The sequence below is a fragment of the Colobus angolensis genome, unplaced genomic scaffold (assembly GCF_000951035.1).
Source record: "Colobus angolensis palliatus isolate OR3802 unplaced genomic scaffold, Cang.pa_1.0 Scaffold96, whole genome shotgun sequence".
Lineage (NCBI taxonomy): Eukaryota > Metazoa > Chordata > Mammalia > Primates > Cercopithecidae > Colobus > Colobus angolensis.
Window position 1 is genome coordinate 976,444 of NW_012123598.1, and position 12,780 is coordinate 989,223.

The following is a 12,780-nucleotide window of genomic DNA, read 5'->3' on the forward strand; positions in this document are numbered from 1 at the left end:
AGGCAGGAGAATGGCGTAAACCCAGGAGGCGGAGCTTGCCGTGAGCTGAGATCCGGCCACTGCACTCCAGCCTGGACGACAGAGCGAGACTCCATCTCAAAAAAAAAAAAAAAATTGTAGAAGAAAAAGGATGGTCTAAAAGGCCCCAGAGAAAGTACACTTTGGGGAACACTCATGTGTAAACAGAGCTTCAATCGGCCTTAGGAAACTCACTTGAAGTTACTGATATGGTCTGTTGGTGCCTCCCCATATTCACATGTCGGAAACATGATCCCCAGTGTAACAGTATGAAGAGGGAGGACCTTTGGGAGGTCATGAGGTCAGGGCCCTTGTGACTGGGATTTGCACCCTTATAAGGGGCCTGAGGAAGTGTGCTGTTTTCAACCACGTGAAGACACACATCAAAGCACTACCTATGAAGAACATAGCCCATCACACACCAAATCTGCCAGAGCCTTGATCTTGGACTTCCCAGCATCCAGAACCATGAGTGACAAATTTCTATTGTTTATAAATTACCCAGTCTAAGGTCTTTTGTTACAGTAGCAGGAAGGGACTTAAGACAGTTGCCTTCACATTTAGCTGCAAAAATCACTATAAAAATAGTCTGTGCTTAGATATATATACTTATTGAATCCACGCATATTTAATCCTGAATATCAAACCTGCTGTTGTTTCTTTTCCCTCTTGCCCCTCCCACAATCACTGAAGGCGATTTTGACCAGACAACTGGCCAAAACAGAACACTGTTTAAAACGACATAGTCTCCCTTAATTAGAAGTTTTATTTTTAAAAAATGTAACAGAACACTCTAAGAAACTTTGGCAAAGCAGTAGTTACTGTTATTTGCTAACTCTGAAAAAAAAAAAAAAATTTTTCCCCCTCACAAACAACCGGCAAACTCCTGCCTACTTCCTAGCTTGGTGGCTTCCAGCGCGCACTGCAGGGAAACGGTGGGTAGAGGGATAGGAAAGCCCTCACGCTCCTAACCCACTGAGACAATGCAGATGGTGACAAGCCGCATCTGGACTCCAGGGTGTATCTGACAAAGCGGGAGATGCCTCCTCCCTCCCCTCTACCAGCTCCACTTTCCCATGGAAGAAACAGAGATGTGGAGGCAGGCACGACCTGTCCAAGCTCGTAGGACAGTTACTCAGAGAGCTAGTCTGGAACCCTGTGATGTCTGTTACCAGCGGCCATGGCTCAGCTACAGTGAACTCTGAAATGTCCCCAGATATGTCCGACACCGAGGTGCTTGCTTTCTGAGGCTCAGTAAGGAGGGGGCATGTGTGATCAGCCCCTCCACAATCCCACATTCCTGAGGTCCCCTGACCCCGAGTCCCCACCCCAGGGGAGAACTTCTCACAGCACTGCTGACAAAGCACGCATCCCTCTGACATCCGTCCTGACCACCGCCAGGGAGAGCCCCGCTCCGCGGCGCTCAGGTGTGAATCCGCAGGTGGCGCGTCAGGTTCGTGTTCCGGCTGAAGGTTTTCCCGCACTCGTCGCATCGGTAGGGCTTCTCGCCCGTGTGGATCCGCTGGTGCACAGTGAGGGAGGAGTTCTTGATGAAGGACTTCCCGCACTGGCCGCACCTGTACGGCTTCTCGCCGGTGTGGATCCGCTGGTGCTCGATGAGGTAGGCGCTCTGGCTGAAGGCCTTGCCGCACTCGCCGCACACGTATGGCCTCTCCCCGGTGTGCATGATCTGGTGCACGATGAGGGACGAGCGCCCCGTGAAGTGCTTCTGGCAGATGTAGCACTCGTAGGGCTTCTCCCCGGTGTGGATGCGCTGGTGCTGCGTGAGCGAGGAGTTCTTGCTGAAGGCCTTGCCGCACTCGCTGCACTCGAACGGCTTCACCCCGATGTGGAAGCGCTGGTGCTGGATGAGGTAGGAGCTCTGTCTGAAGGCCTTGCCGCACTCGCCACACACGTAGGGCTTCTCGCCGGTGTGGTTCCTCTGGTGCAGGGTGAGCGAGGAGCTCTTGTTGAAGGCCTTGCCGCACTCCTTGCAGGTGTACGGCTTCTCCCCGGTGTGCGTGCGCTGGTGCTCGGTCAGGTGCATGTTCTGGCTGAAGGCTCGCCCGCACTCAGGGCACACGTACGGCTTCTCCCCGGTGTGCGTGCGCTGGTGCACGATGAGGTGCATGTTCTGGCTGAAGGCCTTGCCGCAGTCCCCGCACGCGTAGGGCTTCTCCCCCGTGTGAACCCGCTCGTGCTGGGTGAGAGAGGAGGTCTTCCGGAAGGCCTTCCCACACACGTCGCACACATACGGCTTCTCGCCCGTGTGCGTGCGCTGGTGCACAGTGAGGTTCATGCGCTGGCTGAAGGCCTTGCCGCAGTCCCCGCAGGCATAGGGCTTCTCGCCCGTGTGCACCCGCTGGTGGATGGTGAGGGACGAGCGCTCGATGAAGTGCTTCCCACAGGTGTCGCACTCAAACGGCTTTTCTCCCGTGTGGATCCTTTGGTGCTTTATCAGGGACGAGCTTCGGCTAAAGGCCTTGCCACACTCGCTGCAGTCATAGGTTTTCTTCTCCACGCAGGGCGTGGGGGGCTGGCTGAGGTCCGAAATACTGGAGAAGTTCTTGTCACGCCTTATGGGTGGACAGGCCCCCTTTTCTGTGGGGTCGTCCAGCCGTGGTGGAACCAGGACACAGCTTTGGTTGGCAAACGCCTTCACTTCATGACATCCGGGTACTGAGCCCCCCAAGAGTTTGTTCCCCTGGGGAATTCCCAGTGGCTCGCACTGGGCACCCGCATCTGCCCGCGGCCTCTCTGGCCAGCTGTCTGGTTCCCACACTCCTTCTGAGCCAGGACCCCTGGCACCGTTCCTCATCGGTCCCCCTGTGGCCACCCCAACAACAGAGGGTTTGTCTTCCGAAATGTCATTCTTTGGATCCAACTCTTTCATTTCAGGTCTAGTCTCCCAGTCTGAAAACAAAACAAAACAAAAACAGAAGATGCAAATATATGTAGTTAAAGATGCTGGGAGTGAGGAATCTCCACAGCGGGAAGAAGCAAATGAAACCGACCCCAGTGAGGCCCAAGGCACAGAGCGAGTTAGCTAAGAAGAACGTTGGATCAGAGAGGGAGGGAAGTGGGAGGCATGGAACTGAGGCCAATGTGGTTTATGAGGCAGAGTCAACACAGGTGAGCAGGGAGAGCAAATGTCCCTTCAGAAGAGGGAGGACAGGGGCACCAGGAGCTCGGAAAGGGCACGCCTGGAGAGAAACTGCAGCAGTGAGCTGGGCTTGCAGGGAGCCAAGGGCGGGCTCTGCAAACCTGAGTAGGAATTATTGCAGCCGGCTACTGACTTGCAGGGCCTCCTCACCTCAGCCCACAGACCCACAACCAGTCATGCTCCTCAAGCAACAGTTTTTATCAGAAATAATAAGATGGCCAGGCACAGTGGCTCATGCCTGCAATCCCAACACTTTGGGAGGCCGAGGCAAGGATTGCTTGAGACCAGCCTGGACAACAAAGTGAGACTCCCTCACGCCCCCCCCCCACCCCGCCTCTACTAATTTTTTTTCTTTTTTAATTAGCCAGGCATGGTGGCACATGCCTGTTGTCCCAGCTACTTGTGAGGCTCAGGTGGGAGGATCACTTGAGCCCAGGAATTCAAGGTTGCAGTGAGCTATTATCACGTCACTGCACTCTAGCATGGGTGACAGGGTGAGACCCTCTTAAAAAATAAATTTTGGCCGGGCGCGGTGGCTCAAGCCTGTAATCCCAGCACTTTGGGAGGCCGAGACGGGCGGATCACGAGGTCAGGAGATCGAGACCATCCTGGCTAACACGGTGAAACCCCGTCTCTACTAAAAATACAAAAAACTAGCCGGGCGAGGTAGCGGGTGCCTGTAGTCCCAGCTACTCGGGAGGCTGAGGCAGGAGAATGGCGTGAACCCGGAAGGCGGAGCTTGCAGTGAGCTGAGATCTGGCCACCGCACTCCAGCCTGGGTGACAGAGCGAGACTCCGTCTCAAAAAAAAAAAAAAAAAAAATTGTTTTAGAGAGACTTAGCAGACACCCTGACTTGCCCTTTCCCTCCCACCATCCTGACCGTTGGCAAGCGTTGCTGTGCGCAAACAGCCTGAATCAGACCAAATCCCCCGGTCCCCACTGACAAAAGAGCTGGCTGGCCACCACGGGCCCTTGCCAGAAATGCAACAGCAGCTCCTCTCTGTCCTCCCCACCCCATTCTCACCCCTGCGATGCGTCCTCCACTCCTCTGGGAGTGTGGTCTTCTGAGGAGTCAGATCAAGCCCTCCCGTGGCCTTCCTACTGTACTGAGAACGATGCCAGCACCTTCAGCAGCCTCAGGGCTCTCAGCACCCAGCTGGCCTTCTTGAGTCGTCCCCTGCCCACCCTCCCTCCCAACTTCTCATCACCATGCTCTCCCTCGTGTCCGTGTGTTCTTCCTGCCTCAGGGCCTCTGCACCCACTGTCCTGTGGACCTGCCATGGACGTCCTTATCCTTCAGGCCTGTTTCCCCACAATCCCACGGGAGCCTTCCCAATCCACCCTACATAAGGAAGGAAGGTCCTCCTGCCCACTTCTTTATGAACACTCAGTGACCTGTGGCAATTTTTCTCTGCCTGTCCCTTGATCTGTTTATTATCAGCCCCCAGCAGGAGTCAGCTCCACTAGAGGCAAGGGCCTTGCTCACCCCCCAGCTCCTCACACAGCCTGCACACGGAAGGCACCAGATAAGCGAGTATGGAGCACTGGCAACACGCCTGGCACAGTGCTAAGCAATCTGCACGGATCTCTGGAGACCCTCACAATCATACTTGAATTACATACAGTAGTAGACAGTTATGACCATCCCCATTGTGCTGACGAGGAAACGGAGATTCCAAGAATGGAGTCAGAGATGTACTCAAGGGCACACAATACACCTGAGGCACAGCAGGATTCAAGCCCTAGCAGTGTGGCCCCTGAGCTGTGGCTCCTGAGGAGTGGCTATATTACCATGCATCCCTTTTCCCATCTCAGACGAAAAGAGCTGAGAAATACTTAATGCAGGTGAACGATCATGGTTTAGAGACCCTAGTCAGGGTGTGGCACAATGCCCAGATGTTGGCACAGATGGTAGTGTGGGATGCACACTCGGCGGAAAGAAGACTGTCTCCAGGGGTGATGGTGAATTTGGTTTGGGGCCCATGGAGTCTGAGATGCTCTGGAATATGAGCTGGCAGCGATTGGAGAGGACCAGGAGTCTTGGTTGTGAATACAGCTGGAAGTCTCCTGGAGTGAACATGACCTCGGGAAATCAGGAGAGCTGGGGGAAGAATACCAGCAGAGGGATGGGGAGAAGGAAGCCACTTCCCTTTCATAGGTTAAAACCCTGCAGTAGAGATCATCTGCAAACAGCAAACACTCAGCCCTTAACCATGACAGTTGTGAAAACACAAGTCCACCCCACCCAGATTAAAACTACCTGACCACACCTTTTCTCTAATCAGGTCAGCAAAAGAACAGAAAGTCTGATGGCAAGGCCACTGTCATGGGAGACATCCCAAGCTTCTGCACAGGGCAATGTCGCCAAAAGCCATTAATGTGCAAAATGCCATTCATTCCTTTTGATACAAATGTAGGTGCATGTTTTTTTCACATTGCTAAATCTCTTGTCCTTCATGGTTTTTCAGTTTTCTGTCTTTCTATGCTCGTTTCTGATTACAAAGTAATTTACACTTGTTTTTAAAACATCAAACACCAAAATGGAACAGAGAAAATGGAAGTCTCTGTAATCTCAGCACATTGGGAGGCTGAATCAGGCAGATCACTTGGTCAGGAGTTCGAGACCAGCCTGGCCAACATGTGAAACCCTATCTCTACTAAAAATACAAGAATTAGCTGGGTGTTGGGGCGGGAACCTGTAATCCCAGCTACGTGAGAGGCTGAGGTGCCTGTAATCCCAGCTACTTAGGAGGCTGAGGCAGAAGAATTGCTTGAACCTGGGAGGCGGAGGTTGCAGTGAGCTCTGATCATGCCACTGCACTCCAGCTTGGGTGACACAGCAAGACTCTGTCTCAAAAAAAAAAAAGAAAAGAAAAGAAAAGAAAATGGAAATCTCCTGTAATCTTACTCACCAGAGTTAACAGTTTGGTTTATATGTTAGACTCCCCTCCAACACATACCTTTAAAAAAATACACACGACACACCTGTACATGCACACACACATTTTTCCCCCAAATGGGGTTTTCATCCAAGATGGAGTATAAAGGATGAGATTCCCTTGAGCCTAAAACAAAATATATAAAACAATGGCTGTGAAGACACTGAATATCAGGCAATGAAGGGCAACAATCCCTGAGACAAGAAAATCAAACAAGGTGGGTCCTACAAGTGCCCCAGCTTACTGCCTGGGAAGTTTCCAGGCTCTGACAAAGGAAAGGTAAACTGAGGTACAGTCTGGCCAACTCCCCAAGTTGAGGAGATGGAGTTGAGAGACCAAGGCAGTTGAGAGAGTTCCCAGGACAGACTAGAGAGGAATGAGCTGCACAGAGAGTGTTCTGAAGACCTGCAAGGAACTCCCTCCAGTATTCAGCAGAGTATTGGTCAAAACATGCAAGTCAGGAAACTACCCAACACAGGAAAAAAACCACCTGAAAGGATTTGAAAACAGTGCCCAGAGCTGACACAGGGCTGAGAAGAGTGCCTTTTCCTACCAGTCAGACTGTAAAACCTTGTCATTCATGGGGTTTTGGGCAGAATACCCAGAATGGTCTTTTGGAGAATGTCATTCTAGACTGGGCACGAGTCATAAAAGCAAGATCTGAAAGGATGACACTGCTTGGTATTGATGCAAATGCAGACAAACAGATGGACAGAACAGGATTCAAAATTGGACCCACACTTGTATGGACAAATGATTTTTGACAAAAGTGCAAAGGCAATTCATTGGAGAAAGTGGTCTTTTTAACAAATGGTGTTGGACAACTGGACATACATTTGTCCCCCCTCCCCACATACCCCAATAAACTTGGATTAATACTTTACATCATAATAAGAAATTTAAATAGATCAAAGAACAAAATGTAAAACCTAAAACTATATAACTTACAGAAGAAAACCTCTGAGGCCTTGGGATAGGCCAAGATTTCTTACAAATGACACCAAAACCAAAAAATTGATAAACTGGACTTCATTGTATTAAAAACTTCTGCTCTTCAACAAATAGCACTGGGGCACCTGGATATTCACATGCAAAGGAATGATGTTGAGCCCCTTTCTTACATCATTCACAAAAATTAATTCAAAATGGATCAAAGACCTCAGTGAAGAGCTAAACCACTAAAACCTTAGAATAAAACACAGAAATAAATCTTCATGACTTTGGGTTAGATTGTTTAGATATAACACCAAAAATACAGGCAACAAGAACAACAAAAAATAGATACATTGGACTACATCAAAATTTAAAACTTTAGAGTCAGAAATAATGCCATCAAGAAAGTGAAAACACAATCCACAGAATGGGAGGAAATACTTGCACAGCATATATCTGATAAAACTTGTATCAAGAATACATAATGAACTTTCAAAATTCAATAATAAAGAACCCAACGGGGGGGAAAAAACAGGCAAAAGACTTGAACGGATACTTTACCAAAGAGAATATACAAACATCAAATAAGCTCATGAAAAGATTATCCGTATCAAATGAAAAGCACAGTGATGAGACCACACATCTACAAGTGTCAGTATCAAATGAAAAGTGCAGTGATAAGACCACACACCTACAAGTATCAGTATCAGATGAAAAGCGCAGTGATGAGACCACACACCAACAAGTATCAGTATCAGATGAAAAGCGCAGTGATGAGACCACACACCTACAAGTGTCAGTATCAGATGAAAAGCACAGTGATGAGACCACATACCTACAAGGGAGGCTAAATTTAAAATATAAAGCAATTGGAATGAAGCTTGTGCACTGCTGGTGGAAACAGTCACTTTGGAAAACAGGTTGGCAGTTTCTTAAACAAGTTAAATATACATGTAGCACACGATCCAGACTTTCCACTCAACAGAAGGAAAAGCAAATGTCTACACAAAGAACTGTTCACAAATGTTCACAGCAGCTTTATTTCTAATAGCCCAGAACTGGGCTGGAAATGACCCAAATGTTGATAACCAGGCGAATGGCTAAGCAAATTGTGGCATACCCATACAGTGGAATAATACACAGAGATAAAAATAAATGAACTATGAAACATGCAATGACATGGGTGAATCTCAAAATAATGCTAAGTCAAATAAAAAAAAAAAGCCAGACCAAAAAAAAAAAGGGTACATACTGTATGATTCTATGCATATAAAACTAGAGAGCATGCAAACTCAACCACAGCGACATAAAGCAGACCAGCGGATTCCTGAGATGGGGGTTGAGGAGGGGGAGAGAGGGGTAATAAAGGAGGATGAGGAAACTCTTGGGGATGATGGATATGTGTCCTTTATCTTGATCACAGTGATGGTTTCCTGGGTATGCGCTACGTCAAAATGCATCAAACTCTTCACTTTATAAATGTGCGGTTAATTACAGGTCAATAATACCTCCAGAAAAGCTGTTAAAGAAATAGGACCACACTCTGATTCCAAAAGTGAGTGTTTTCACCTGATGTTGTGGGACATCTTTTCATGGCAGTGCCTACAAACAGTCCTCAGCTTTGAAGAGATGCCTGGTTTCCATCATATTCATAGGCCTTGATACGTTCAGTCAGTCTTAGGCAGCTGGGCATTTAGGTCATTTTCCTTGATTTTTCTTCCCATGGAAAACTTTGCATACTTACGTGAGAATTTCTAAAGGACAGATCTCTAAAAACGGAATCCTTCAATATTTGATTGATAAGGCCAAGCTATCCTCCAAAAGAGCTGTCGCAACTTTATACCCCTACAATGAGAGTCCTTTTCTCTACAGCCTCATAATATAGGCTATTATTCTTTTTTGATCTTTGTGTACCTCATGGGCAAACACTGCTGGTATCTCAATTTGTGTGTCTCCAGTAGTAAGGTTTAAAAAACTTTTATAAAGTGTAACTTTGTGTATTTCTTTATCTATGAATCACCAACTCATAAGTTTGGTCCATTCTATCATTCGCTTAGCCTTTTTCTTATTCCCAGGAGCTGCTAACATAATTATGACCCTTTGAATGTAAAACACTTGAGAAATATTATTTCCCATACCATCATCTATCAACTTTATTTTTAGCTTCAAGTGGACCAAATTTTAAAACTTTCCATGTAGTCAGATCTGTTGATCTTTTTTTTTAAAATTTATTTGTGGTCCTGAAGTTATGGGCCGATGATGAGTAACTCAACGAAGCTGCCCCTTACCCAGTGAGACCAGGTTCCTGTAGTTCTCCAGCATGACATCCCTGTACAGGTCCTTCTGGGCAGGCTCCAGCTGCTGCCACTCCTCCTGGGTGAAGTCCACAGTCACATCCCTGAACGTCACTGACTCCTGTAAGAGGAAACCCACATCCGCTCATCGCAGGGCCCTCCTTACAGAGGCCTAGTGGAATGGCCAGAAAAGCCAAGAGGATTTAGGGGAGGCAGATGGGATGCAGCTGAAGTGATTTCAATAAAATGCAGGGTTCTAAAGGGATCACTCACAGTTTTCTCTGTGTCTAGTTATATTGGGTTGGCACTCTGACAGAGAAATAAATCCTATATGAGACATTCTAGCACAGATCTGAGAACCAGATGCAAAGGAATTGAAGGCAAAGTGAGTCTAACCCAGCAAATCAACAAGTGCATTAGGAGCACAGCAGAGGCAGAGCCCCAGATGGAATCCAGGGGCACAGCTAACTTTTCTGAGCCCCTACTAAGCGCCAGGCAGCAAGCCCAGGTCTGGGATACAGACACAAAAGGTTCACGAACTAATTCCTCATGGCACAGACAGGCAAAGACACGTAACTTGGTAAATGCAATCAATCATGAAGGTATGAAGAGAGGTCTCCAGGTGCCTGAGTAATGTCAGCTATAGGGGGTGCCCAGGAACACTCTGAGTAGTCTGTGAAGAGAACTGGTGGTTGGGTCTTCAGGGGGAGATTCTGGGTAGGGAAGAGAGTTTGGATCAAGACTCGAAGGTAAAAAGGCAGATGAGACTGCTAAGGCCACGCGGAAGGAGCAGCGCTTTGTGGTAGATGTCACAAGCCTGTGGACTGAAAGAATCTGGCGGAGCAGGGTGGATGGTGATGATGAGGTAGGCAACACCAGACATTATGCAGCAGCTGCTCTGTGCCAGGTACTACTCTAAGTGGGTGGTATGGGCTGAATTGAGCCTCCCCAATTCATATGTTGATGTCCCAACCTTCAAGGCCTCAAGAACATGACCTTATTTGGAAACAGGGCTGCTGCAGATGTAATTAGTTAACATGAGGTCATCCTGGAGTGGGGGTGGGGGCCCTAATCCAACAGCACTGGTGTCCTTATCGAAAGGGGAAATTTGTTTTTTAATTTTTAAAATCTCAATAGTTTTAGGGGTACAGGTAATTTTTGGTTACAGGGATGAAATGTACAGTGGTAAAGTCTGGGATTTTAGTGCACCCGTCACCTGAATAGTGTACATTATACCCAATATGTAGTTTTTCATCCCTCACCCCCCTGCCACCTTGCCCCCTTCTGAGTTTCCAAAGTCTATTTTACCACTCAGTACGCCTCTGTATATCCATAGCTCAGCTCCCACTCATCAGTGAGAACACACAGCATTGGGTTTTCCATTCCTGAGTTACTTAACTTAGGATAATGGCCTCTAGTTCCATCTAAGTTGCTGGAAAAGACATTATTTCATCCTTTTTTTTTTTTCTGAGACGGAGTCTCGCTCTGTCACCCGGGCTGGAGTGCAGTGGCCGGATCTCAGCTCACTGCAAGCTCCGCCTCCCAGGTTTACGCCATTCTCCCGCCTCAGCCTCCCAAGTAGCTGGGACTACAGACGCCCGCCATCTCGCCCGGCTAGTTTTTTTGTATTTTTTAGTAGAGACGGGGTTTCACTGTGTTAGCCAGGATGGTCTCGATCCCCTGACCTCGTGATCCGCCCGTCTCGGCCTCGCAAAGTGCTGGGATTACAGGCTTGAGCCACCGCGCCCGGCCTCATCCTTTTTTATGGCTGAGTAGTATTCCATGGTATGTGTGTGTAGGTATGTGTGTATGTGTATAAATGTGATATATATATGTGGGTATGTGTATCGCATTTTCTTTATTGGTTGATGGGCACTTATTCATTGGTTGATGGGCACTCAGGTTGACTGCCTATCTTTGCAATTGTGAACTGTGCTGCAATAAACATACACGTGCAGGTGTCTTTTTGATATAATTACTTATTTTCCTTTGGGTTGACACCAAGTAGTGAGATTGCTGGATCAAATGGTAAATCTACTTTTAGTTCTTTGAGAAACCTCCATACTGTTTTCCAAAGAAGTTGTACTAATTTACATTCCCAGCAGCAGTGTATAAGCATTCCCTTTTCACCACATCCATGCCAATCTATTGTTTTTTGACTTTCTGATAATGGCCATCCTGGCTGGGGTAAGGTGGTGTCTCATTGTGGTTTAAATTTGCATTTCAGAAAGGAAAAACACGGACAGAGACAGACACGCACACAAGGACAAGGCTGTGTGAAGAATGGAGTTACGCTGCCACAAGCCAGGGAACTTGCCAGCAGATGGGAGACAGGCCTGGAACAGAGCCTTCCCTTGAGCATTCAGAGGGAGTGTGGTCCTGCAGATACTTGGATCACGGACTTCCAGCCTCCAGAACTGTGACAGAATAAATGTGCTTTGTTTAAGTTGCACAGTCTGTGGTACTTATTTACAGCAGCCTTGAGAAACAGATACTGTGCTTGGCACATATTGATTCGTTATTAACTTAAAACAGACCTACGAGGCAGGCACTAACATTATAATATAGTGTGCCTGTTTAAAAGTGATTAAATGATTGTCTTTCATCCCCAAAGCCCGCCTTCCACACTCTGCACAGAGGTCTGCGGGCTTTGACTCAGCGATTCAGTGCTGTTTCTACCTTAGTAGCTACTCTCCATTAAGCTCTGTCAATAGGGGGCACTGGAGGGAGGCTGGAAGGTGGAGATAAAGAAATAAAAAGAAAAAGAAACCAAGGCACAGAGAGGGTAGGTTCCTGGACCAAAGCACACAGCTAATGCGTGGGACAGCCACGCTTTGAACCCCATGGGCTGTCTCCAGAGCCCGAGTCCTCATCCTTACAGGCTGCTGCCTCTCATGACCTACCCAGAGCAGCAGGTAATGAAAACTTGTGGTGCCCAAAGGTGTATTCCTGACTCTGACCTCTGACCCCCACCCTGTCCCCACACCTGCTCCGCCCCTTGGGCTCTGCTCCAGCCCTGCCAGCCTTCCTTCTCTCTTCGAATATACCTCAGGGCACTTGCACTAGCTCTTCCCTCTGCCCAAAATGCTCTTCCTTCAGGTCTGGCCTAAGCTGGCTCCTTCTTACTCATTCTTTGGAAGGTTTGAGCAGGAGAGGGACAGAATCTAATTTAGAATGTTACAAGTGTACTCTGTATTTGTACGCCCATGTTCCTAACAGCACCACTCACAATACACAAAAGGTGGAGGCAACCCAAGTGTACACTAACAGATGAAAAAATGGGCCGGGCGCGGTGGCTCAAGCCTGTAATCCCAGCACTTTGGGAGGCCGAGACGGGTGGATCGCGAGGTCAGGAGATCGAGACCATCCTGGCTAACACGGTGAAACCCCGTCTCTACTAAAAAATACAAAAAACTAGCCGGGCGAGTTGGC

At 48.1% G+C, this 12,780-nt stretch overlaps 1 protein-coding gene across 2 annotated transcripts in view; it reads right to left on the reverse strand.

The window, feature by feature from the left end:
- Positions 1-764: 764 nt before the first annotated feature.
- ZNF71 (zinc finger protein 71) overlaps positions 765-12,780 on the reverse strand; it is a 22,172-nt gene continuing 10,156 nt past the window's right edge. Inside the window, exons 2-3 of one of the 2 annotated variants that reach the window (XM_011932416.1) lie at positions 9,343-9,469; positions 765-2,931 (exon numbers count right to left, since the gene is read on the reverse strand). In XM_011932416.1, the coding sequence (XP_011787806.1) occupies positions 1,442-2,931; positions 9,343-9,469 (1,617 nt within the window). In that variant the 3' untranslated portion in view covers positions 765-1,441. The remainder of the gene's footprint in view (positions 2,932-9,342; positions 9,470-12,780) is intronic. The other variant, XM_011932417.1, reaches the window with a different exon arrangement.